General features: G+C 40.5%; 3 protein-coding genes across 4 annotated transcripts; 2 read left to right on the plus strand and 1 right to left on the minus strand.

Moving 5' to 3' along the window:
- The first annotated feature begins 2,657 nt into the window (after window positions 1-2,657).
- LOC145224480 (uncharacterized) lies at window positions 2,658-13,858 on the plus strand. 2 transcript variants are annotated; one of them, XM_080090988.1, is made up of 28 exons: window positions 2,658-3,568; window positions 3,885-4,052; window positions 4,319-4,415; window positions 4,704-4,833; window positions 4,894-4,994; window positions 5,051-5,205; window positions 5,922-6,098; window positions 6,152-6,314; window positions 6,443-6,683; window positions 6,756-6,877; window positions 7,379-7,531; window positions 7,651-7,765; window positions 8,688-8,976; window positions 9,248-9,420; window positions 9,698-9,884; window positions 9,954-10,027; window positions 10,375-10,462; window positions 10,538-10,676; window positions 10,822-10,922; window positions 11,053-11,179; window positions 11,243-11,432; window positions 11,500-11,619; window positions 11,693-11,798; window positions 11,950-12,194; window positions 12,361-12,404; window positions 12,647-12,866; window positions 12,982-13,152; window positions 13,483-13,858. In XM_080090988.1, exons 1-28 carry the CDS (start codon window positions 2,728-2,730, stop codon window positions 13,576-13,578), a joined length of 4,833 nt encoding a protein of 1,610 aa, XP_079947114.1. In that variant the 5' UTR covers window positions 2,658-2,727; the 3' UTR covers window positions 13,579-13,858. The 2 variants fall into 2 exon arrangements, with proteins under 2 accessions (XP_079947114.1, XP_079947115.1); XM_080090989.1 differs by having other exon boundaries at window positions 11,953-12,194.
- A 37-nt stretch (window positions 13,859-13,895) lies between these two features.
- LOC145223569 (meiosis 1 arrest protein-like) lies at window positions 13,896-15,686 on the minus strand. Its single transcript, XM_080089975.1, has 2 exons — window positions 14,471-15,686; window positions 13,896-14,407 (listed from the first exon to the last, which is right to left on the minus strand). The coding sequence occupies exons 1-2, from the start codon at window positions 15,684-15,686 to the stop codon at window positions 14,241-14,243; spliced, it is 1,383 nt and encodes a 460-aa protein (XP_079946101.1). The 3' UTR covers window positions 13,896-14,240.
- A 5,907-nt stretch (window positions 15,687-21,593) lies between these two features.
- LOC145225069 (uncharacterized) lies at window positions 21,594-25,543 on the plus strand. Its single transcript, XM_080091710.1, has 3 exons — window positions 21,594-22,109; window positions 22,857-23,032; window positions 24,482-25,543. Exons 1-3 carry the CDS (start codon window positions 21,623-21,625, stop codon window positions 25,196-25,198), a joined length of 1,380 nt encoding a protein of 459 aa, XP_079947836.1. The 5' UTR covers window positions 21,594-21,622; the 3' UTR covers window positions 25,199-25,543.
- Window positions 25,544-25,634: the final 91 nt, after the last annotated feature.

Below are 25,634 nucleotides of genomic sequence, written 5' to 3' on the forward strand. Positions count from 1 at the left end.
GTGTTGATAAAACACTCCCAGCAGCTGATCACGCTTGGGGGAACAGTCTCAAATAAATTTCTGGCCCAACGGTCGAACCTGAAATAGCCCCCAGTGAAGGCTGTTTATGACTGTCTCGCTGCGGTCGCTAACAGGCGGGGACCACACGTGAGCTGAGAAACACATTAGCAAACTTTCGTGTCGCTTTGGCACAGTTCCGGGCGTCAGTCGCGGCGTTTAGTCACACACAGTTGGCTGCATGTTGTGTAACTGTATATCGTGTGACCCCCTTGAGGCAAAAAAACAGGCAAGTGCCTGAAAGCATGCGGAAAGTTGATATTCGCCCTAAACTATTGTTTACAGACACATATATTTTGCTAAAAACATTTTTATTTTTACAAGCAAAACGTTTCGCTAAAGATAATAGTGTCGTATTTTAAATCGATTCCAAAAACTGCGGTTTGGTAAAACTAACTTTTTGACAGCTTAGTGCGATGTTCGATTACGGGTTTTAAAACTGTTGGAATCACGTACATAAATTTTGTCTAACAAAAATATCATTTCACCACTTTTGCCTTACAACAAGAATTTAATTTAAATTCGTTTCGTTGATAACAGGTTACATCATCAAATCGAACACCACGTTGTTTGTTAAGACCCAAAGAACAATAATTAACGCCCCTGGCTTAGCTCACGACATTTTAGCAGTCTTTCAACAACACAAACAAAAATTAGACATGAAAATTTTGAGTGCCGTGATCTACTCTACAAGGACACCAGAGGGGTGATGCCCGAAACACAGTTACATTTCAGGTACCTGCTACCAGGAGGAGAATTGCTTGTCTTTCGCCAAGAAGTGATTACGGATCATTGAAGCAAACTCGTCACCTCGTCGTTCGTGATTTTGCTTAATCTTATAATGCGCCAATTTACAAAATTCCGGCTTTGTGGTCAAGTATTTATTTAACCCACGCATGATGAAAGGCAAGTGACACGACTGTTTTGCACAATAGCCCAGGCCTCTGCCGGATTTGTTCAACAAACGGCAGAAGACGAGATTGTTTTGTTTGACGATAAGGCACGTGAAAATTGAATGCAAGGCAATTTCATATAATGCTACGAATTTTTTTTAACCTGTTGGCCACACTTAAAACAATCATTATTTTCAAAGTGGCACAAACCAGTAAAAATTACATCTTCGGCTACATCAGAACGACAGCAGCAGTGGGCAACATGTGGCGCCTGCGCTCAAAGTGGCGCATTTTATAATTACAAGTGGCACACTTATCCGATATAGAAAGCAAATCAAGAAAGTTTGTATGTTCATGTGAAGATAAAAGTCATTACAACAAATAAAATGACCTGTCACTCAAATAGTGATACACTTTGCAGACAACGTAACTCGAATTTTGAATGTCAAACAAAGTCCATTCTCTATTCTTCCTTCTATCAATTTTTTGCGAGCCCCTACTTTCAATTAAAACTGTTTTGAAACATATAGACTACATTAACCTGTCCCTACCATGGTAAGTTTATGTTTTATGACCTATATCAGGTTTGACATTTACATGATGATATTCAGAACACTACTACTTGATAACCTTCTGTTAATTTCGACTCAAAAGCTTTTCCCGAGACTTACGTCAAGGTCACGGGCTTCAGTTCCGGATTTCTCTGGCTTATCTTTTAGACTGGTTTTGGAGATTTGTAATTTTACAATTTCGACAAAACATTTAGTGAATAGTTCCTAACTACTGTTTAGTTTGTATTGTTGTTTAAAGGTTGACAAAAATTTCGACTCGTTTTGTTCACCTTGTGACAGAAAGACTCATTCAAACAGGGACATTTGTACTACTTGTTAAAGTGATATTTTGGGTTTGAATTGTTCGGCAACTTATCGACATTGCGGCAAACATGTGTTTGGTCATTATAATTAATCGTACAGTGATGGTTCGATACGCATGACTGATTGTTGCTAGAGAAGCTCAGCTGATTGTAAATGTGAAGTTTGATTGAACGTTATGTCGGTGCTGTTACTGTTATGTTGCTGTCATACTAAATACTTTTTTAGCCATGTAGTTTAAGATGCCAGTTGATAGATCAATTGCAAGACATCGTAGTATATGTCAAGCAACATTGACGTAAAATTTATACCCGAAGTTTAGAACGAAACATTTCGTTTACATTCCTGATTCCTCTATTACGTTTGAATATTGTTGGGTAATTGTTTCGAGATGGAAAAGGTCATGAGGATATAAAAGTGATATGTCAAGTACCTCCTATAAGTTACGTGTTAAAAAATTGTAATAGCCTAAACCAGTAGTTCTCAAACTGTGCGTCGCGACGCCCTGGTGTGTCGTTTCAATTTTCCAAGGGCATCGCAGAATAGTTCTGTTTCGTGGCTTTTTGTTGTTGTGTCAATAAAGGCAACGTTATTAATAAGTTTCCTCATTAACTTTTATTTGCTGGTGTGTCGGAAGTCCAAAAAACTTTTAAAGAGGCGTTGCAACCAAAAAAAGTTTGAGAACCACTGGCCTAAACTGTTTTTGCCCAAAACTATATTACTTTATTTTTACTCTTATATCTACTATCTAGCACCACTGCGAAGTTTTGGAATGCATATGAGGGCATACATTGGCACATTATTGAAAACATTTTTGTGTTTTGGTATTTATTTGATCCACTGTTATAGAATGTAATTTATGACTAATTATAGGCACCAATTAAGTGCATGTATAAAGTTTTCCAATGAAGATAACGGAGCATCTCTCACTTAACTCTGAATCTGTTGAACCTCTTGGGGCAAATTTTGTAAACTTAAATTTGAAACGAATACGGAAGGACTTGCAGGAAAGTCGTCAACCCATTTGTCCCTACATCAGCAGCACCTTTGTGGATTTGGAAGAAGAATTTAAATTCTTGCATGTTGACACTTTTCCAAAGCTAGAAGAAGTTTGTGAAACATATGGCAGCCATTTTACTCCTATAGACAACAGGCGGACTGCAGTTGATTTTAGATCATCTTCTGACTTTTGTCTAAAAAATGCATTGGACAATGTTCAAAACTGTTTGCCTTTTTTTATTTGCATAATCGGTAATCAGTATGGTTCGCATCTGCCAAGCAACAGTCCACCAATCCAAGTCACTACACAGAAACATTTATTGAAGGGAAGCACTTCAAATGAAAGAAACTTAATATTTGCTGCGACCCATGGTCATCCATGGGTTTTGAATGTGGAAGCTCAGCAATGCAGTATCATGGAATTGGAAATCCTGGCATCCTCTTTTTCTGAAGAGAATCATTACCCCAAGCATTGCTACTTCTACTTCAAGGACTACTACCATCATCTCTGCAATCACACAGATGTTGCAATTGACACTGATTCTTTTCAGGAATTTGGAACAGTACTGGAAGCAGAAAGTGATTATGCTCAAATGCGACTGAATGATCTTAAGCTTCGTATAGTCAATAAGGGATTGCCAGTAAAATATTTTAGTTCAAAGGAAAGTCTTGGTGCTGCAATACTGCAAGATTGGTCTGAAGTGATTGAAAATCTTTATCCATTGCCATCAAGAGATTTTGTTCCTGGTATGTCTTTTAAAAGTATTTCAGTGTTTTTTTAATTTGATTGTATTTTTTGTTCTATCTTCAATTGAAATAAACCGTGCTACTGTTGGTTATAAACATAATGATTAATAAAACCCAAGTATTTTACCCTGCTGAAACGCACATTGTCTGGAGAGAATAGTAGGTATTTAAATCTTTAAATGCCTTTTGATTGTCTGTATGCCCCATTGTGTTCCATTATGTGGTGACATTGTGGTCATATAAAACCATTGTTAATTGACCTGTGACATGAGGTTTCTTGATCATCTATAACACAACAACACTATGTTCTTTTCAGGTGATGAACTGCTTCTTTCAACATGGTCAAATCAATCATACACTTATTGCCATCGAAAAAAGTTCTGTTTCTATCAGGGCTTGCAAAAGATATGGGAATGTTTGAACTTGCATGCACAACCTATAGTGGAACAAACATCCACTGCCAGGGAGACTGCTTATTCCTCTGGTATTACAGTGATAAAAAAGTTCCATTTTGACATAATAGTCATCAGGAAATGCATATAACTGAAAAGCATATGTCGCCGAAAATGTTGCCGAATTAAGAGTAACCCAGAAATAATACTTCTGAAACGAATGCTGCAGTGTGGTTAATTTATTAGTCATTAGGTCTTTTTTGTAATGATCCGTATGCTAATTATTATATTACATGCTTTACAATCCTTTATATGTTATACTGTGTAACTGCAAGTTGTATTTTGTACTTGTCTGCAGACGGACAGGAATCAAGTGGTGATGATGTTTCTTTAACTGGTCACAAACTTGGGGATGGAATATTTTCATCCGCAGCATCATTTGTCAAGTCTGTTAAGTGAGTGGCAAAAAAATTTATTATGCATCCTGTTGTATTTTTACGTAATTTGATACAATACAATCAAAAGGGTACTTATTTTGGTTTACATACTTAAGTGCCTGTCTATGCAAACATAAAGGTACTTTAAAACCTCTCAAAACATTGAAGGGCCATTCAATATGACCAATAGTTTATTACAGTATTTAAAATCATATTATTCACTTATCACACTGCATGGTTTTCTTTGGCTCTTTTTTGTTCTCTTATCACACTGCATGGTATTCTTTGCAATTATTTTTAATTCAGACAGCTTCCACCAAAAAATGAATCAAGGAAGGCAAAAATATTTGCTATTGTTGGTGATCCAGGTAGCGGAAAGTCGACTTTACTTTCTAATTGGCTGCATGAATTTAGGAAGGAAAACCAGAGTGTTTTGGTGTGTTGTGGTTCAATTTATTTACAATAAATGTAGTTCTAACGTTTTCCATTTTTACAGGTTATATCTGAATTTGTGGGTTCCTCTTATTTAAGCCAGGATATCACTGCCCTTTGTAGAATGTGTGTACGAATTTTACGAGAAAAATGCTGGAACAGAAAGTAAGGTCTCCCAGGGACATTTAAGTTTTGTGTAAACTTTGGAAATATTTTTACAGGGTGTTGGAAAATGTTGACATGTCAGGAGCACAGACATTCTCTGGTTTAATGGAAACATTCAAAGCTTCTTTAGAATGTCATCCATGCGTGATTGTCATTGATAACATCAATGACCTGAAATTCGGAATGCATGAGGACATAGGAAAATTGAAAGGTCATACTACATTTGCCATATATACAGTTGCAAACATAAACGTTTTTTATTGTACCATGCTGTTTCAACTGATTTTAAACAAATGTGGGCCATATATATCTTAGAAGACATGGGAAAAAGCTTTAAAGCAGTGGTTCCCAAACTTTTTCATATTTTTTTCAAAACGGTCCCTTTGCCATTATTCGAGGGCTCGCGGTCCTTAAGCCTAAATGGGTATTTCATAAAAACGAAAGTTGATTGCACGATTTTAGCTAGTTATGCAAAATTGCTCATAACAATCATCCAAAGACAGCATATGACACCACAAACAGGACAAAAACATTACGATTGTGCGCGAACAATTGCATTTTTGATAGTTGTCATTCAATAAAGGCCATTGTTTAGCAATGGGGACAGTCGATTCTCAATTCTACTTTGATTTAAACTTATTTAGTGGCACAAACTGACGCCAAATAAGATTATAGAATTACTTCAACCGCTTCGCGGTCCCCCCAAAATTGCCTCACGGACCCCTAAAGGACTGCGGACCCCAGTTTGGGAACCGCTGCTTTAAAGCAAAGATCTTAAACTTCCTTTCTGTGTTACTTGCACGTTGAGACAGCAATTCTTTCTTCAATGGGCCATGGGCTTTACCCTACCTGTCCCTTAACTTTGTCCCAATACAAAGGGATGATAGGTAGCTCCTCCTTGATATATGCTTGCAATATATCTCGCAGGCTTAGAATGGCTTCCTAAGACAATTCCCTCCAACTGCCGCATCGTGGTTTCCACCCGTCGCTCCGACCTCACTTATAAGGCACTTAAGGCGAGAGACGACGTTCGTTTTCATTGGATGCCCTCAATTGAAGTAAAGACACGGGAGAAAATTTTTCAGATATTGTATCGCGAAGATGGTATGAACTTTTTCAGGTTTTAATGCAAGATAACGTTAGCTGTGCCGTTTCAGCAAGGGATGTTTTGGGTCGCGATCTCTTGGATAAAATTTGGACAAACCGATTGAGCGAGCGCCCACTCTTCTTGGCCACACTCGCCGACCTATTGAGGTCATGCAGAAACGAACGAGACATCACGCAGGTCGTGGATAAGTGCACAGCACTAAGAATTTTCAGGTATAATGTGGTCTAGAAGAATAAACCAACATATCTAAATCAAAAGCGCATTAAGTTTATAAGTTCCCGGTCGCTTTTTTGTTTCAATGGTATGTGGCTGAACACTAAGTTTTCGTAAAAATGTTCAGGGACTTTTGGAAAAGCGTCTTCTTGCTATGGAGCCGTCGCCACAGTTGGAACAAGCAGTCTTCGGGTCAGCCTGGCTCAATTCGACTTCGATCGGGTGCGGCAGGATGGGTATCAGACTCGCTGAAGATGATTGCGTCAGCCAGAAGCGGACTTTTGCCGCATGAAATCCTACATCTTCTATCACTTACAGGATATAGAGGAAGGGCCACTGTTACGCCCCACGATTGGAACATGTTTCAGGTTTGCATAATTTATTGTGGTTTGTTATTGTTGTTTTTCCGAATTAATGTGTTTATCGTTCTATTTCTTTAGCGTACGGCGGGTTCAGCATTGCGCGTGGGACATGATGGTCTCATTACAATCGACCACGATGATGCTAAACTTGCCATCAACTATTCCCTGTTCGGTGGAGGGCGCCACTCTGCTTCATCAAGGTTGACTATTTTGTAACTTCTGATTGACCGACGACGCATGTGAACAGGCTGGTGCTTCACTGAAAAGCATATAGGTCTTGACATCGCCGACAGCAACCCGTGTAATGCCAAAGTTTAGTTACATGCACAAAATCGTTGTTTTGTGTACAATACAGACAGATGTAATTTACATGTTTCTAAGACCGGTGCCCAGTATATGCTTCGTCGTGCGTTTGGTGACATAATTGGGACTTTAGAGCAAATATAGCATGAAATGCATCAAACATGTTTCGGCAGCGATCAACACCATATATATCCGAAGGCTTGGACAGACAATACGCACGATTTTAGTGTTGATACGGACTTTTCCAGAATCTTGTGATTGACCTTATAAAGCGTAAATCTATGACCCCGTTTCCAAAACGTTGTTTTTCGGTCGTCACACTTATTCATCAGAAACTGTGCATTGATAATTATCATTATATTTATCATTAGATTATAATCAACTCATGTTTTTTTTAGCGCGGCACCAAGCATTGAACAGCGTTTTCACTTGCTACTTGGATCGTACTTTCTCAAATACGGATCAATGGAGCGCAAACTCACCGAGTTGCCATGGCAACTGGAACAAGGAAGAGACTTTTCTACTCTTTGCCAGGTTCTGACTAAACCCAGGTGAGCGGCGATTGTTTCATACTTAAAGCATTTACACTCTTAGTCCCTGGACAAAGATTTGCAATAAAGTTTGGTTGGTAAATGTAATTGCCGAGAACATTTTGTTTGTGTTCATTCAGATTTTTTCTTGCCATGTGCGAAAAGTCTCAAATCAGACCCAGTTTGCGCGTAGATCACGTGATGCACTGGAAGGTTTTGCTGGGGCAGGATTTTGATGCCTTGCAATGTTTCAAAGTAAGTGTGCTAAAGGGTTGAAATACAGATCCAAGCTTGTCAAGGTTACCGTAAAATTCGCTTTTGTTTGCAATCTTTGGGGGCATTGAGGTATGGGTTTGAACGGTATTATGTTTTTAGCCGACACAAAGACTGAGAATCGACAAAATAAACCGGCGTCTTTGTCTTTTTATGTCGCATTATTTTGTGTACAATAGAAGTCGGTCGGTTGAAACAGTCTTTGTGTGAATCGGCTTGTCGCCATTCCACTGGATAAAACCGATTAAATTTGACGCTTCTCTCAAGTGTTTTATGGCAACAATTGGCAAACTTTGTGCGTTATTTTTTGACCATAAAACACATATATGCTTCGACTAATGAATCTCACGTAAAATGACCTAAACTGCGAAATATATGTGTGTAATCCAGCCACAATAAATCTTGATACACCATAATACCAATTTACAAGGCGCCATATACCGAAACAAGCTTCTCAAGCATGAATGTTTTTATAGTTGCTATCTACTGTCTTGTGAAAAACAGGACACATGACTTGAAAACATATTTTTGTCGGTGTCTTTTCTGTTTACCCAACCGTTCAACAATGGAAATGTGATGATGAAGTGACTATACAAATATAAATTTGACTTTAAAAAAGAAAGAAATACCCTATTTAAATCTAAATGTATAAAACTATAGGCAAATGACCAATAAAAAAGAGGCAATATTTTTCGACAATCAGGCGACAGTCCTAGAACTGAAAATTGCCCTTTGTCGTTCACGGGATTCGAACCCAGGATACTTCCGGGGACGAAACCCGATCAGGTTTTGTTTATGGGTCAGGCGCGCCATGTCATTCGGCCAAGTTCCCTCCCCAACGGCATTCGGCCAAGCCGTTTTACCTTGGCATTTTTCACTTTTAAAATTAAGATTTGTTATGTAGGCAATGATGAACCAAGCTAGTGTGGAACCTTCACCTGCTATCCTCGGCCCAAAAGATTCCCGCCGTGCCAGCGCCGCTACACAAATACACGATGTAAGGAGGTCGCTTCTTGGAATGACCATTAAAGCTCCCTCGATGATTATCATCACCCAGCATGAAGATGCTCCATCTCTGTATCGGAGCACGGAGGAAAGCAGATCAGAGACAGAGGATCGGGATTTCAGTGAAACCGACAGTTTTTCTTTTTTCATTACGGAACCTGAAGTTGAACATCAGTTGACAGTAGGAGGTAAACCCAGTTGAATCAGGTTGTTATGTAGTAGTTTTAGTTGTGTTTTATGGCTTTTTTTCAAAAAGACGTGATTGATATCAATGGGCCACCATAATATACCATTAAATACTAAAGAGAATGTTAAGTTTTTACATGAAGTCGGCTTGGAATATTTGTTTCAACTTGTATTAGTTTGGAGGTATTAACAGTGACTGTTAACTTGGAACCTATAGTATCTAATGAATAAATTTCCTTTATTATAGGCAATAGCATTCAAGTCTTTTTTCAGGCTGGAATGCAAAAGAGGACGATCCCGAAAAGCTGATTGACACGTCACTACTTGATGACGACGAGCAATGTCTGTTGCATTTCTACGTCATCTGGTTTCTTTATCAACTCGGTGACGACTATCACGAACACACTTCTCATGAATCGTTGTCACTGCAGGAACGTTTGGAGCAGGTAGAGAAAAGCAAATATATTGTGTGCTGATAAACTTGACAGTTAATTACAAAAGTATGTTCTAAAGTACGTGCAGTTACTAACAATCTCGGCGCATATAGGGTCGCTGTGAAAATCTAAACAGTTGTACACATGATGCTTAAAATACAATGTATGGTACCAACAATGTGCGTTATCAATAAATAGTAACAGTATGAGCTTGTTGATCTCAACGCACCGATTGGGATGCTGCTTTAAATTACATGTTTGATTTTTAAAATAACTTTTGTATTTATAGTCACGACCGCTATCCAGCTCCCAACAACTTGTTCTATTCCGATTGATCCATCTAAACTCTACCATTTCAACTTCGCAAATATGTAGTGCCGAGAAACTGAGGAAAGCCCTCGATATATTTGACCAACTTTCCTTGCGAACAATGGACGTTTCTCCCCGTGAGAGAAGAGGCTTTAAAATCGCAAAGGGTGAGGCATTTAGATTAAATTCGTGTAGTTTTTGATTGGCAAATCAACACAAATTTCTTTTATTTGTAGGAGAAATATCGCTTCGTCTTGCAAAACTACTTGTAGCAGATGCGGATTACGAACATGCTCATCAACTGATCGTGGTAAATAGGCAAGGTGAAATGTCTTTCACCAGATTTTCTGTATTATTATGGTGTTTGTAAACGTTGCAAAATTAAACGTATAAATCTGTATCATAAGTAATGCCTGTCAGTACCTAAATTAGTAGTGGCTGTAGTGGTAACGTGCCAATACTGTAGTACTATATAACTATAAGTATACCAGTACGCAGGGTGTGCCTTAATTGGGTAAAAAATCATATGACCCGGTAACACCCGCACCGTTGTGATTGGCTTTAAGAGCCCCGTTGTTCGAATTTGGGCCGTTTTTGAAATCTACTACCAGTACTGTACACGTACACAAAATATTATGTTATCATTACATATTACAGGATTCGTTTGACATCATGCAAAAATGTGGAAGCGTCTGTGGCCAAGCGCTTGCAGAAATAGTTTTTGGGGCGCTTTTACATTCGCAAGGTAAGCCTTTAGCTTTAGCCTCGTAGTAGTGCTGCGAATAACAGCATAATTGCACCGACTGTATTACTTCGACAGAAATGTGCAACGAAGCAACGGATATGACAAATCGGGGCTTGAGCACGTACCTCAAATGGCATGGCAAAAAGCATTTGGATGTGGCTTTTGCATATTCTGACCTTGCTCATGTGTACGCAACATCGGCTGATAACAACCAGTAAGCAAATCTTTCAGACAACAGAAAAACATAACCCTGTTCAACACCAATTGGTCACTAATGCAATTAATGAGTTTTATGACGTAACAATGCATTGTAAGAAATAGTTTTGTTAAATTCTAACATTGTAGTTTTATTTTGCCAGGAATTTGAGGCGCAAGGCTATGTTGGCTTTAAAGCAAGCACTGGAAATATTTGACTTCAACAAGAAGAAAATGGAAGGAGCTGAAATTGCAAACCGCATTGGTATGAAATCTTAAATAAAAGCAATCATCTTAATTAGCAGATGCCATGTGGTTTAGCAGACAATTATCCTACTCACTTTTTAGCTGAATCACAATTACTTAAGCTTTCTGATGTTGTTTTGTTTAACCAGGGCATTTGCTTACGGCTGAAGATAACTTGAGAAGCAAATTGGAGGCAGAGGAATGTTTTGACCGTGCGCTCGATGCTTACGTCACAAGCGGATCAAGAAAGACAGAAGACGTTCGACAAATGCAACTGTACGAAAATTGCTGAATATAGTACCAGACTTATAAAACGTTCCTAACATTTTTATGTCATAGGAATTGGAAACAAACAGCCAGCGATCTCCAGCTTGGTCGTTTTGCCCATGGATCTGCCAAACCACGAGACTTGAGAAGTACTGAAAGACCCTACAGTTCGTTGTCATGGCACAATCGCGAAATTGATAAGCTCTCGGTCTGTGCAAGCACTATGACTTTGGCCCCTTCAAACAGTCGTACTTCAGACAAGGTTTATATTAGACACGTCGTTGATTGTGTTTACATCCATTTGAAAATATTTTTCTACGTGTATACAGGTTTCGCGTAGTGGCAAAGAAAGCTGTTCCCCCCGTTCCAGCCGCCCATATAGTCCGTACAGCACCCGGTCAGTTGGTAACTATGTTTTGGTCACTCCAAGGAGCCAGTCATCTCGACGGGTAGGAAACTATGTAAAAAAATAGTCGCTTACTTGGAACATTAGACCCTAAACGTTATTTTTGTTCAAACAAGGTCAAATCGGCAGCTAGTTTGTATTCGTGGCGCGGTAGATCAGTTCCCTCGTCAAGTCCATTGGTATCGGATAGAAAAGATAGAGATCAGCATGTTTCCGGTGAAGGTAAAACATAAAGACCTGAATATACTTGTGCTTTACCAATTGGATTTTTCGATGCTTACATACTACGCAATCGCTCATAACGCAACGGAGGCAATGGCCTGATGTTTTTCGGTCAGTTAGACTGTCTCTGTTTCCCAATTTTTACTTGTAGCAGAAGAAATCCGGCTTGGAGGCACAGACCGTTTATCTCGATCGGAAGGTGGCGGCAGAGGCCCACAAGCAGATCGTCACGATGCTGTTGAGGGCAAAGAAGTGCCTGTGATAATTGTACCTGCCGGACGTAACAGTCGGCTCTCGGTAAAACTTGACCTGGAAGAGTGGGAAAAGGCCTCGCGTCATGTGACAGATGACGTAGATGATCACGTGTACCTCACAGAAGCTTCGGTACGATCGGAGGTAAAATATGAAGACGAGTGTTTCTTAACATTTTTATTATCGTCACCCCAGAAACAACCAGATAATTTTATTTGTCCCATTTTTTTAATAAAATGATCAACTACGTCACAGGTGGATGAACTAAAAATGGTATGTAATTGTGTATGCATTATTATTGTTTTTTTAGTCAAGCACTACAAAGAGGTCCAAACCGACGGCAAACCAGCGAAGGTAATTTTTACTGTTAAAACACCTTATTTAGCATGTCTAAAATCATTCACCTATTGTACTCTCGTGACTTACGATTAAGCCTTACTTTGGCGATTGTCTGATAATAGCTAAATCTAATTTGCCTACTCGTTAGCAATGCTCATTTAAGTATGCACGAACTTGTCTTACAAGATGTTTAGGCAAGTTAGATTATTGGCCCATTACACGCTGCTCTTACACTCAAACACGTGTCCCTGTCACAGGAATTCGATCCACCAAAGCCACTGCAAATACCGGGCAGGTCCAAATAATTTGTCGTTGTCGGTTCACGGACCACACAGCCGCGTGTACGATGTGTTGCCAGCCCCGCCTGCGCCACGCCCAGTGGTCAGATCGACTGGTATTTGTCATGAGTCAGCTTGGTACCATGTTCCCGGCCGCTACAATCGCCCTGGTGAAGTGTTACCGGCAAAAAGGAGTCAGGTACACTTTGTTCATTTCTTCCCCTGTACAACTATCACGGTAGACGTAGCTAAAGAAATAGTGGCTTGTGTAACATCGAAGAATGTTTATCAAAATCAACTGGTTTGTCTTCTAGAAACATCCAAGAAGTGAAGGTTCTCTTTCGTCGCGTCGTATGACTCCCAACTCATCTCGATCGTTGGTATCTTATCGTAATAGGGACGATAAAGGTCTGGCTTATCCAGAGCCAAACTCAACTCGCAGTTTGCAGAGTGTTATGAAAAGACAAACCACTTCCCAACAGTCGGTATGATTGCTATTTATCTGTCCACTGTTACGTTAGTTTAGCTAATTTGATTGATTTTTACCATGGAATTGGGTTTAACTTTTGATCCGCTAAATAGAGACTAGCAATTCGCAGTGTTGCCTCAAATGGTTAATATAGCTCTCGCGTATATATCCTTGTTTTAAATTATTTATTTTCGCTATTAAATTTGATTTTATTTGCCTATGCAGAAAAAATATTAATCTGTTCAAGTAGCAAGTCGTGCTTCCTACCTCTGCTACTTTAGTACATGAATTATAATACCCCGTAATAGTTTACAAACATACTAAATAGCTTAATTGGCTTTTCCAGAACAGAACATTTGCGGAACTACCTATATACGAAGAAGCTCCAGATGACACAGATAATTTGGAATTTGTAAGCACGGCTGGCGCCAGCTTTGCATAAACACAACATTGGACTCCAACCGTCCACGCTTGTTATCAGTTCTTCGTCCCTGCTCCACCCGTGCTACAGATTTGATTTTTTCTATAGTTTTTGCTTGTATATGTTTTTATGCAACCAAAGTTTTATTGCGTGAGATTTTGATTTCCCCAGGAATCCGAAGTGACATTTTTCCAAGAGATTTTATTCAGCACTTACCTATTTTAGCACTGTGTTTCAAAAAAAAATATATATATTCTTTAGCTGTCTTGTAGAAGAACAATAAAACGTAAATTTGAACAAAAAAGAGATGAAAAAACTCTTTAACAGAAGGAAACGCGAAGAAGGAAATGTAGAAACCAACATATATTGTATACTTTCAGTGTAAGATTGAAATTTCTAACCGCTAGGGCTAATTTGTTTGGATAGACCAGTGGTCGTCAACCGCCGGGCCGCGGCCCATTGCCGGTCCGCGTGGAGATCGGTACTGGGCCGTATGATTTTCAGGTTAAATGCTTTAAATTTTTTCCTCGTGCATCCCGGGGATGATAAAATAATTCAGGCGTTTTTATTGCTAAATACCTTGTAGTTTTTGAAGGGCCGGTCCGAGATAAAATTTTACTTTCAAAAGCGGTCCGCAGTGCAAAAAAAGTTGCCGACCCCTGGGATAGACCGATTGTTTTAATTCAAAAACTAGGAAAATCTGGAAAGGTTACATTCTTTCTTGTCGGTAATCTAATTGATTCTACGTTTCGTTCCGTACACGTCGCGTCGCTGCCACTGGATGGCTCTTGCATGTTTCGCATAGCAGTGTTATAATCTTGCCTTGGGGCTGTAAATCTAGCAGCTTTACCTAAAAAGTAAAATACATTGGCAAATAATCTGCGACAATGTGTTTAGAACTATACCATTTTACCTGTAATTATGTTCTTCGGCTGTTGTGGTCCACTATCACGTTTAAGTCCACACCCCTGAGCCTTTGCAACTGTCACTTTCTTTTGGGTAGGTCCACTGCGTTTCGACGCTTGCCCCTGCAGACTTCGCTTAAGAGCTGTAGTTAGGCCACAATCAAGCAATAGTGGGTTGTAAGAGGGGTCCAGTTGAACATTCTCGAGCGCTGTACTTAATTCTAACGCAACTTCACTTGTAACAGTATCCCAATGCGGTTTGACAGGAACACGACATGACATCATAACGTCTCTTGAAGCAATTGACTTAACCAGTAAACATCCCAAACTTTCAGACGCCATGACGGCAAACAACGGCCGCGGTCCTAAAATGCCGGCGTAAGTGACGTTTTCGCAAATAACACACTGTTGCGAATCCGCCAGTGCGCGACAAAGAGCGTCGAAACGGTTGCGGTTTAATTCCAACTCGTCCCATTCAACTTGCCAGCAGCTGGAACTACAAATTAGCAGCGGCGTTCCGAACACTACAGACTCGCATACACTCGCTATCGGGGTTCGTCTTACCACTTTCAAAATGGTGACCGGCCATGAGTCGGTTGCCTTTAGAGCCGAGCGGTCGTTTGAATATGGCGCTTTTTTAACATCACCCCGTTCCGATTTAATCTGAAAACACCGACTAAAGGGCAACTCAGATACATCAAATAGACTTTCAACCACATCACACTTAATAGCTATTACCTCATTTTCTTTTGAGTAGATTTGTAGTTGCAAATGTTCACGATCAGTACTTTCATCTCCAAGCCACTGTTTAAATTCACTCTCAAAACTTAGTGGGTCGCACTCAATTTCTGTAACTTCTAAAGTGCCATTAACATCATTTACTGGGTCTGATCCCGTCAAAATTTCTGTCCCACAAGCATTTCCTTCACCTGATTGATTTAACTTTTGGTTGTCAAGCAGACATAAAACCTTTACTCGGCGCAAATCAGGAAGGCAGACTTTTTCCAAGACTTGTTCGAAAACTTGGGCAACGCACCTTGACTGGTGAAAGGTTACAAACGTTACGACAAGCTTATTGCTGCAGCCTCCGTCCTGTTTTAACTTTTGGTACTGCAAGTAAGCATCTTTTAGGCTCCTTTCAATTGATTTAGCGTCTGGCTGTTCTGTAAAACTGTTCTGACAACAGTCAAGATTAGCCCGATACAGTTCTTCAAGACTGGCCATTATTCTTGAATAGGCAAACTTGTTCAGATGCTGTGCCGAAAACAGTACTTCAACATACGGCGTAATTGCAAGCATACAAAAGTAAGGAAATCTTTGAGGCCCGCTACAGAGACTGCAAGCTAAACTGAAAAAGTTACTTAGGCTTTCTTGTAAAGCTGATAATGCTTCATTGCTGAATTTTGAAGTTAGGTCAATCAGCATACAGTGCACAGGTTGCCGAGAAAATGGAAATCTTCTGCTAGACGGGCCTGCTTCTCTTCGCGGTAATTTAGCATTCATTTTGTCAAAGTACACATACTATAAAAACTTCCGGTTGTTTAACTTATCCCCACACCATAGTAAATCACCTAAAGTAAAATAAACAAAGCTGCGTGATTGTTGCGTAACAAACAAACAATCGGCGCCAACTTTCTTTGTGCAATCAACAACAAAAAAAGAAATGAAGATTGAAGATTACTTCTCGTGTTAAGTTTCTTGAATTTGAAAGCAGTGTGTTTAGTTATATAGTTTGCTACAAGGGCTGGGTCTTGTTTATTCCACGAATTAGTATTAAACCATCATTAAATGGAAAAAAGCATAGCCGTGTTTTAGACAGAAAGTTAATGAGTTTGTATACAACTGCATGGAATTTTTGAGAAATTTATTTTCGTAAAGGTAATATGGTTATTGTATTTTTACATACATATATGATTTTTTTTAAAGAACCACACCAAACATGGCGAGCTGCCGACAGCGGGTCAAATGCGGCCATGTTTATTAGTCTTATGCTTCTGATATAATATCAATCGATCGTTTACCGGTACGTTTTAAAATCGTTTTAGTTCTTTCTACTTTAGATTTACCACATACACATTTTAAAGCTTTGAGTATGTAAATTTGTCATTTACTTTGATTTAGTTACAAGCTACGGCTATTTAGATGTGGTAATTAGCAAATGTTTTTTATCAGCATTATATGTCATCCACACACGCCCAGGACACACAAATAATTACACAAGAAAGCTCTCAGGCTCGTTCGGTTCTGTCGCAAGTCACGTTTGATTTGAAGTGCAAAGTACGACGGTGGTAGCACGTTTGTTTCGTTTGTACCAACAACGGTAACGATGTGATGACATTAATCAAGCTCCGATCAAAATTTGCTGAGTAAATAACTCAGGTGTCACCGAGCTAGGAGATGCTTTCACCAACGACAGGGTTCTGTGCTTTTGCGCCCTGCGATGTAGTGCGGCCTCCATTTATCAATATGTTTCACATTTGCTGGGTAATTAAATTTGGCCCAGCATTGCTCTTTGCGGCGTTCTACCGTGTTTTAGCGTCGGTTACTCGCTTTTGATTTCTCAGTTATTCATACGTGTGGACGGTCATTTAATAGCGGGACACGGCCGCCAATGACATGAACAAACAAAACTGTGTTGATTCGCCACTTGATCCTTATCTGGATCCATGGAAGCATACATGCCCGTCTGCTTAACGTTGTTTCTAGTTACCGCTCATGGGGATTTATTCTGTGTTACTGACGTTGTTAGGTTTTCGATATTAAAGTTTTACCCAGGCACCACACTGCGACGTTTTACAGTTTGTTGAACTTAAATGCATAACTATTCCTATTGTATCAATTAATCGGATTCATTTTTGATTGCGTGGAATACATCCAGAAGATTACCGTAAATACGAGATCGGTTGAAAACAAACATCTTTAAAGCGAAAGAGAATAGAACAGACCGCATGCAAAAGTGACAATTCGCCTTACGCGCACAGTTGCGACAAACATATCGCTGGGCACAGCGGGCGCACAAATTAACCATCTGCTAACGGCCGCTGATAAATTCGATTTGCCATATCGACGTTATTTTTTATTTATTGTCAATGGCGAGCAGTCGATGGCACGCGAATATCGCGCGTCTATTCGCGTTGAACAAATTACGTTACCTGTCAGTAGATCCCAAGGCGCCGTTCGGTCATACACATCCACTGGCCGCGTAGATAAACTGCGATTAAAACAACAGTGTATTGGCCCGTTAATATTGGCCAAATGAACCAAGCCCCCTGAGGGCGATGGCTATTGTGTTTTATACGCACCGATCGACGACGTTATTGTGTTAAGCATCTGATGACTTTTTGTTGTGCAACTAAGCAGGTTGCAACGACGGAAATACTCGACCGAATTCGGGGATTGACTTGCTAGAATGGAAACTAAAAAAGTTTGCCCAAATACGATTTAAACGCCGACAAACATATGCGTTATCGTAAGGAAAATCGAAATCAAACGCTTCTCCAAATTCCACCTCGCTGCAAATGGTGAATAATCGCCATAAAATATTTCTGTTAAAAAGATAAATATTGTGATAGTTTGTACATAGTTGTACTAAACAAATTTTAAATTAGCCTGAAGATAAAATTTAAATAATATCGGTTGTCATCGCAAAGACATTTAATTTTGGTAAAAAGCGCCAAAATGGATTGCATAGTAACCCTGTTTAAAGTTAATCATCTGCATCTTGATAAGATGTCAGGAGGACACAGACGGCAATTTCTCATTTTGCCAAGCGTGCGCAAGTCGGGGCTGGGAGTTGACACGGCGCCTTTGAGGAATATATCTATTGGTTTAGGTACAAGAGTTTAATTTGACGATAAGCCTGATAAGCTTGGAGGAGAAAAAGGCCCATCTAGTGGAAAATGTCCCAGTACACTTGGCCCCGAAAGCATAACAGCTCATTTTGTTCAGATTTCGATCATTTACCAACAGTATTAATGATGTTGATAATATTATCGTTGTAGCGATAAGGGCCCCTCCTGTATTGCTTTTTGGCAAACGCAGATGCAACCTAAAGCGATTTGTACAAGAACTGTCCGGAAAAATAATATTTTATTATGGGCGTGGGCGATGTTGATTCTTTGCACTTCAAATTCAGTAATTGATGTTACATAATGCTGAGGCCAAGAACAATAAACGTGTTAATGTGACAAACGTGCCCGACCGACCAAGCCAATGCATGTGTACCTTATCTTGAAAGCGCACCGCGCTCTTAATGCATCGTGTATTGTATGTTCACGGCCTCAAGGGCTATTAGTGCCGCCCCGCTATGTTTAATCGCCGCACTCAGCATGGCAAGGTGAGGTGTTTGCTATAAACCAGTTATTTCCGTTGACCCTTTGCGTGACAGATTGCTCATACGGATTGGCACGCATATGTTTTATTGCATTTAGCAGAATGGACTTACCCATTATCCTAAAATAGTTGGAGACATGCAATAAATGGGCGAAGGCAACGCAGTCAGTCGATTTTGTGATAAGAGTTAGGTGTCAAAAAGATTAAATTATGGTTTTGAATGACTAAGAGGTTTTGAGTAAGCGTGGGCAACAGAGTATGAATTGCCTTGAATTTTAGACACAATGCGACTTGACTAGGATTTTTGTCTTGGCACTTGGTCGACCCCGGGTTTACGTGGATCTCAAAACGATAATATCGTTGAGTCGGCTGCAGCAAGTGCCCCGACCCGGGGAGAAACTGAAGTTGCTTACGCCACAAGCGTTTCATGCGACATTGCAAATGACTGTCATCGCGATCTACAGTGTTGCCGATAAGAGAAGATAGGAAGATTGGTAATTACGACGACCTCCGTTGCATATCCCACACCGCTTTCAATCGACATTTGGGCCAAACGCTGAGGTCTTTGTTTGAACGAGGAGCATTGTGCATTTTGCAGATTTGAACTTCGTTTGCATATGGTTTATGTTCCACATAATTAAAAGAAAAGGTAGAGCCTCACGTAACTTAAATTGTTACCAAAAAAATATTTTTAGTTGTGAAAGGATTTTTTATGTTTGTCGGCCGAACATGTTTTACATAAAAATATGTTTTACTAGAATTTAAAGCCGTACAGTGAAATTAGGGCTGCATGTATGTTATATGGGTACCTTGCCAAAAGATGAGGTTTTAATCGAGGCGGAAAGTTAATCTATGAGCAACATTTGTTTTGGATTTAAATACGCCACACGGTGTATCAATGTTTATGTGGCCCACAAAACATGTCGGTCGGGGCTTTGTGCAAGCTTTACATTTAAATACAGCAGCAGCAGCAGTGTAGCCGATAGGGATGAGAATTTATTGGTGTCAACTGGCATCCCAGACGGAGATAAGTTGAGACAATATCTGAAGCCATTTGATAAGAATTGTTTAGCGCGCACCTCGCGTTGTTTGGCCTCCTGCGGGTTTATCCACCCAAAGTGTGACGAGCAATAAATTACGGCAAAAGCTTTGGCGCGGCTGATTGTTTGGAATACGGTCGCATGCGCGGAACCCGCTACTGTTGTCGCATTGTCGCACGAACGTCGTGTCACTTTATGGATGAATAATGGCGTTTGCTTTCGTGAAAAATTACCAGGCTGTCGAGAGCAAAGATCTCCCAAAGAGCGAATGCCGAGGACGAGTCAAATTACTTGCGATGTTTGCGTTTTGAATAATTGGCCTTGTGTATCGATACGAAAAGCCGGCGCGTTATGGAATATACACGACCTATACAAACAGGCTACTCCCTCTCTCTGCATTCAAACATCGCCGATGGAGTATATTTTTAAAATGCATCAAAAATTCAGCGCCAGATGTTCCTTTCATTATGTGAACCACCTCTATTTGCCACATGAAATTTTGTCGTGCTGTTCGTTTATCATCGCGACGGCCGCATTTTGAAAATTAATAATTGCCGCAATAAATTCAAAAAGACAACATCGTGTGGACTGGTGGATGATTGTTTTGTTGAATAAATACGCTCGAAATAATTCGTACGGTAGTAATAATTTCGTAGCGCATGACTAAAATAAACGACTCAAATGTTATTGCTATTTGTGAAGTACATTTATTCAAATATATATGTAGAAATATATATTTAAGGTTTGGTAAAATATTACAACTGGAAGTTTATTAAAGCAATTTAAGATAACCACATTTGAGGCATGTTTTCGCTGTTAAGATTTTCGGCTTGGAGATTTGTTTAGTGCAATTGTGTTGCTATGTTGTCTTTCAACAAGCGAAAAAAACTCAACTCAGCTCAGTCGCAAAACTGTTACAATATGTTCAATATCATTAAATGTTTTTAAATTGCGTGCCCAGAATTGGCCCCCAAACCTTTTGCAACAGTAGTGTTTCTGATAAAAGACAGCATTCCAGTGAGTCGATCGCTGACCAAATATCGCTCATCTGCTGCCCCGAGTCGCGACGCGAATCTTTTCCTCACCGCAAGGGAGAGGAACAACGAGAAAAACGTTGTTGACCGTATCTCAGCCAGACCGAGATCATTCGAAATTATTATCGCCACCAGAGCAGACAGCCTGGAGCTTCTACTTAGTCACCAGGAAAATTCAAACTAAGCATACTTACTGATAAGGAATTTGAAAGTATTATTTTAAGTAGTTTTATTGTCAAACCTTGCTGTTTAGTTCTTATTAATTAAGATTCGTGTCGAGTTAGTGATATTAGGAAGTTTTATAGTTTTCTTTACTGCGTATTTTAATTTTTCTTTCGGTTTGTTTAAGTATTTGTCACGTAATTTATGTTCATGCTTTTAAACAGTTTGGAGAAACAATGCTGCTTAAAAAAAGCTTTTGATCTTTTAAAATGCGGCGCCAAAGAAGGTGTATAATTATTCTGAAAGTTAACAAGCTCTTACAAGTCGAGTAACCAAGTTTATACTGACAGACGTTGTTTATTAATGTTGTTGTATCACGTCAACTATACGAGCTAATGCGAAGCCCTAAAACATTATGCGCAACCACATAAAACGGTTCGATTTTAGCCCGAAACTTGATTGTCGCGGTTCTGCTTCTTGTCCCGACAGCTGCTCCCCTGAGTAAATGTTGCTTTTACATGCCAGTTATTAATCGGTGCCGTGCTTTGTTGTGTTGCAGCCTAATATTTTTGATTGATAGCTATTGACTGACATGGCTGACTCTGGTGCATTCATGTTTGGCGGCAACACGGCAGCGGTGGCCTTGCATGTCGCCGCTTCGGCCGGTATGATGGAGGGCAAGAAGGCCAACTGTGCAATGCCATTCTACCCATATCCGACATTCCACAACGGAACCTCCGCGGCGCCACCTCGTTCTATGCCGTCGTCTTTGGCAGGTGGCACCCCGTTCGGAATTGATCACATTCTGGCCAGACCCATTGCCACAAGTGCATTAAATTGTGACAGCGATGTGGCCAGGGCCGCTAGCCACAACACGAACACGAACAAATTCAGCACGGCCATGGGCCAAAACGTTGCCATGGCCCAAGCGGTTGCCATGTACGGGGGCATCACCAACTGCATGCAAAGTCAAGCTAATGCGCGATACCCGAAGCCTCTCGCCGAATTGCCAGGTCGACCTCCCATCTACTGGCCCGGTGTAATATCAGACGATTGGAGAGATAAAATGAACATTCAAGGTATTTAGAAATCTGTTTCAAGGCTAAGCGAATTGCCAGGAGTTGGTAAAGGTGAAACGGTCACTCTGTTACCCAATTCAAAATGGCGACATGTCCTTTATTTGCTATTTCCGTTTATTTGTCTGTGGTTTTAAGGCTCGAAACTTATATAACTAGTGAGACAATGCAATATATTGTAACAACTGTTATTTGTTTCGATATAGTGTTATATACTTAAAAAGCAAAAGGTGGCGAAAAAAATCGCCTTTATTTGTTCTTTTATCGCAAATGTTCTTTTTTTCTGCACGAATTAACGTTTAACACTCAAACAAGGTCCCTAAAAATAAATTGCATATCATAAAATGTAAAAAAAATTCGCCGATGCAAGCTTCTATTTTTGTTTTTCCCGAAATAAAAAAATCAACCGCTCAGCTATAACAGTTACGTTACATCAGCGCAAACAAGGTTTTATCAAAGTTTAATCTCAATAAACATTAATATTGCAAGGAGGGTCGACGTGCAGACAAAATAGCTTGCGACACTTGCGTACATTACCAGATCAATTAGGGTTTGCTTAACCCAATTTCGCCGTTCATGCATTGCAATTTACCAACAGGCAACCTTGAACCTTAACGCACGACAAACAGCTACGTGTTATTTTTCACCGACGATTTATTATATGCGCATTCGATTTTTAGATTCTATTACCGACAATTTAATTGGCATCAATTATGGATGGCTTAAACATAAATCCATTGAACCCGACAGGTGCTCCCTCCACCATCGTAATGGAAAAGTATGGACGCAAAAAGCACACGCGACCCACCTTTTCCGGACAGCAGATTTTCGCCCTGGAAAAGACCTTCGAGCAGAGCAAATACCTGGCGGGACCCGAACGGGCGCGACTTGCCTACTCTCTTGCAATGACAGAATCACAAGTCAAGGTGAGAAGCTAATTCGGGCAAAAACACCCACATTTCGAAACAAAAAATTAAACTAAAAAACCAGCGCAATTTTTTTATTGGCCCGGGTTTAGACCACATGCAATATTTCCAGGACAAAATACATCGCTATCGAAAGTTATCACTCACCCAATCGAACAGCCGTCAAACTGCAATGAAACATGCCTTGAACTTTCGTTCACTCCCGGTTAAGTGCACTCCGGGGTACGATATCGAACCAAGATTTATAACGCGAATCGACTGCTGGCGGTCAGGGCCCCATTACAATGCCAATAGATACAAGCCACGTGACAAATAACCACAGTTTAATCTTGAAGTTTGGCATTCCCGATTGGGCCTTGTGCCTTCAATCGAGCGGGTGAGGAATCACCTAAAACAATTAACAAATCTTGTTTCGAGCCCCCGGCCATCCCCAGCGAGCTAGCAATCTCATTGGGCGACCCGTGGGTCTTGCTCCGCTCTTCAATTACTTCGCGTGCCAAGGGATAATTGCCTGAATGGGTTTGGCCCTCACCGAGACAAGTGAATGTAGCGCCGCGGCACCTTTAAAACTACGAGAGAAAAATAAGGACTTCGTTTTTACTTTATTTCCAATTTAAAGTTAAAACAGCACGCCACGAAAAATTAACGAAAAAATAGTTGATTTGGTAAAGTCGGTTAGAACTAATTTGGTCGAATTATTTTAAGTGGTTTGATGGGAACTAGGCAAGTCATAGATCTAAGTCTCGACGATAAAATCGAATTGACACGCATTAACGATTAACTCTTGTGGATTAAAGCAAGGTCATTGGCGTTGACTCTTAAAGCGTAGCGAATTAATTTGAATGCCGAGGACCACTGGCGTTAATTTATAGCTTGTTATCCTCGCTAACCCGTCGATCCCGGCGAGTAGGGTGGGAATACACTGTCCCATTGATCACATGCTTGTTGTTGATAATTAGCGCAATGGACGGGCCCGACACGAGCTTATCTCCATATTGTTGACATTCGACCACAATAGGAATTAATCGCTTGAACTCACTGGCCCATAGTCGGGCACAGGCACGTGTGGGCTTGGAGAGATCGGCGTTGGCAACCTATTGTTCTGTATTGATGTTAGACGGTGCGCTGCATTGGTGAGTGGCGAAACAATAGTTGGCGTACCGTATGGCCACCGGCTAATGAGGCTGGTAAACTTTTTACTGTCAAGCTGTTGTTTTTGACGCGTGTTTTTGAATTTGTCAGGTTCGTGTTGTGAAGATCGATTAAGCAGGTTGTACACGCGGAAAGTTGAACCGATTTGGGGCATGTATTTCTTGTCGACAAGACTGGAAACCAAAACTAAAAAATCTCAAACATTTTGACGACCTTTTATAAATAAACAGTTTAATATGTTTTTAAATAGATTTTAAAATAGGAACAATATTAACAAGCGCATTTTCATTCTCAAAGGTGTGGTTCCAAAACCGACGAACAAAATGGCGTAAGCGTCACGCGGCCGAAATGGCGTCAGCCAAGAAGCGACAAGACGTCGAAGTTACGCAGAAGATGAAGGAGATGGACAGCGCCCAGTTGCAAACTTCTCCCTCACAAAAATGTGACGAATCATCCAACAACATCGCGACATCACTGGAAAGTCCCGAGTATGACAACGGCGTCGACAACTACTCGGAGTCACACTCAAGCGGAGGATCTTACACAGCATCGAAACGAGGCACCGATAATGAGGCGAGCGATAACAGCGAGGTGGACGACAACGACGATAAACCGCTTCAACCAAATCGCCCGTCCTCACAAGAAGTCGCTACTGAGCAGCCGCAAGAAACTGAGCGGGAGCGACAGTTCAAATCCCTGCTCTACGGTGGCCACAAGTTGCGTAATGAACTTACCGCCGGCAACCACCCAGCAAGCAGTATGTACTCCACACAGTTTTCAGCTGTGTGTTCTGGGGATGCCCACGCGGCCACTCTTCCTCCGTTTAACGTAGGAATGTTGTCAAGTAGCAAAGTTACACCTGGGGGGTCGCAAACGTGGACTGGACCCCAGGAAAACGCTTTTACATCATCATCATCATCGCCCATGGGCCTTTCCATGGACTCACTTTTTCCCGGCTATGTCACCTCCATACCGAACGGGGTAACCAATGACGCGATTGTGCAGAAGTTTTAATCTGCCGCATTTTAGTGTGATATGACATTACGTTTACACGAGGTCAAATTAAGTCGCGCGATAGAAAAGTTGCATGCAAACCCCTCAAACCTATCACGGTTCTAAATCATTCTCCGTGTTCAACTTTTTCTTTCATAGTTTGTTGTCGTTGTCATCTGAAGTCCTGTCATGTGTTTAATTTATTTTACATCGTGGGGAATTCAACATGTACGTTGTCGCCCCCGCCCAGTGCGATATTATATCGTATCGTAACTCGTTGTTATCGTGACATATAAGACCCTTGTGTGCGTGTGTAATCAACCTGCATGGATCGTTTGAAATATACCGGCTTACAATTTCCAGTGACACGGGCTTGGGTGTGCTGCAGGTGTTTCCCCATCAGGCGTTAAAAGCAACATCCGCTGGTCGAACACGAAACATCCGCAGTCGATTTCAC

Source organism: Phallusia mammillata, chromosome 4 (genome assembly GCF_965637545.1).
Source record: "Phallusia mammillata chromosome 4, kaPhaMamm4.hap1.1, whole genome shotgun sequence".
Taxonomy (NCBI): Eukaryota; Metazoa; Chordata; class Ascidiacea; order Phlebobranchia; family Ascidiidae; genus Phallusia; species Phallusia mammillata.

Excerpts from the sequence above, each read along its gene's own strand:
- LOC145224480 (XM_080090988.1), top strand. The coding sequence starts at position 2,728 with ATGAAGATAACGGAGCATCTCTCACTTAACTCTGAATCTGTTGAACCT. Across the intron at positions 6,315-6,442 it reads ACAGCACTAAGAATTTTCAG|GGACTTTTGGAAAAGCGTCT; the intron begins GTATAATGTGGT and ends AAAAATGTTCAG. Across the intron at positions 9,421-9,697 it reads TGCAGGAACGTTTGGAGCAG|TCACGACCGCTATCCAGCTC; the intron begins GTAGAGAAAAGC and ends TTGTATTTATAG.
- LOC145223569 (XM_080089975.1), bottom strand. The coding sequence starts at position 15,686 with ATGGCCAGTCTTGAAGAACTGTATCGGGCTAATCTTGACTGTTGTCAG. Across the intron at positions 14,408-14,470 it reads GCCGAAGAACATAATTACAG|GTAAAGCTGCTAGATTTACA; the intron begins GTAAAATGGTAT and ends TTTACTTTTTAG.
- LOC145225069 (XM_080091710.1), top strand. The coding sequence starts at position 21,623 with ATGGCTGACTCTGGTGCATTCATGTTTGGCGGCAACACGGCAGCGGTG. Across the intron at positions 22,110-22,856 it reads AGATAAAATGAACATTCAAG|GTGCTCCCTCCACCATCGTA; the intron begins GTATTTAGAAAT and ends TGAACCCGACAG. Across the intron at positions 23,033-24,481 it reads TGACAGAATCACAAGTCAAG|GTGTGGTTCCAAAACCGACG; the intron begins GTGAGAAGCTAA and ends TCATTCTCAAAG.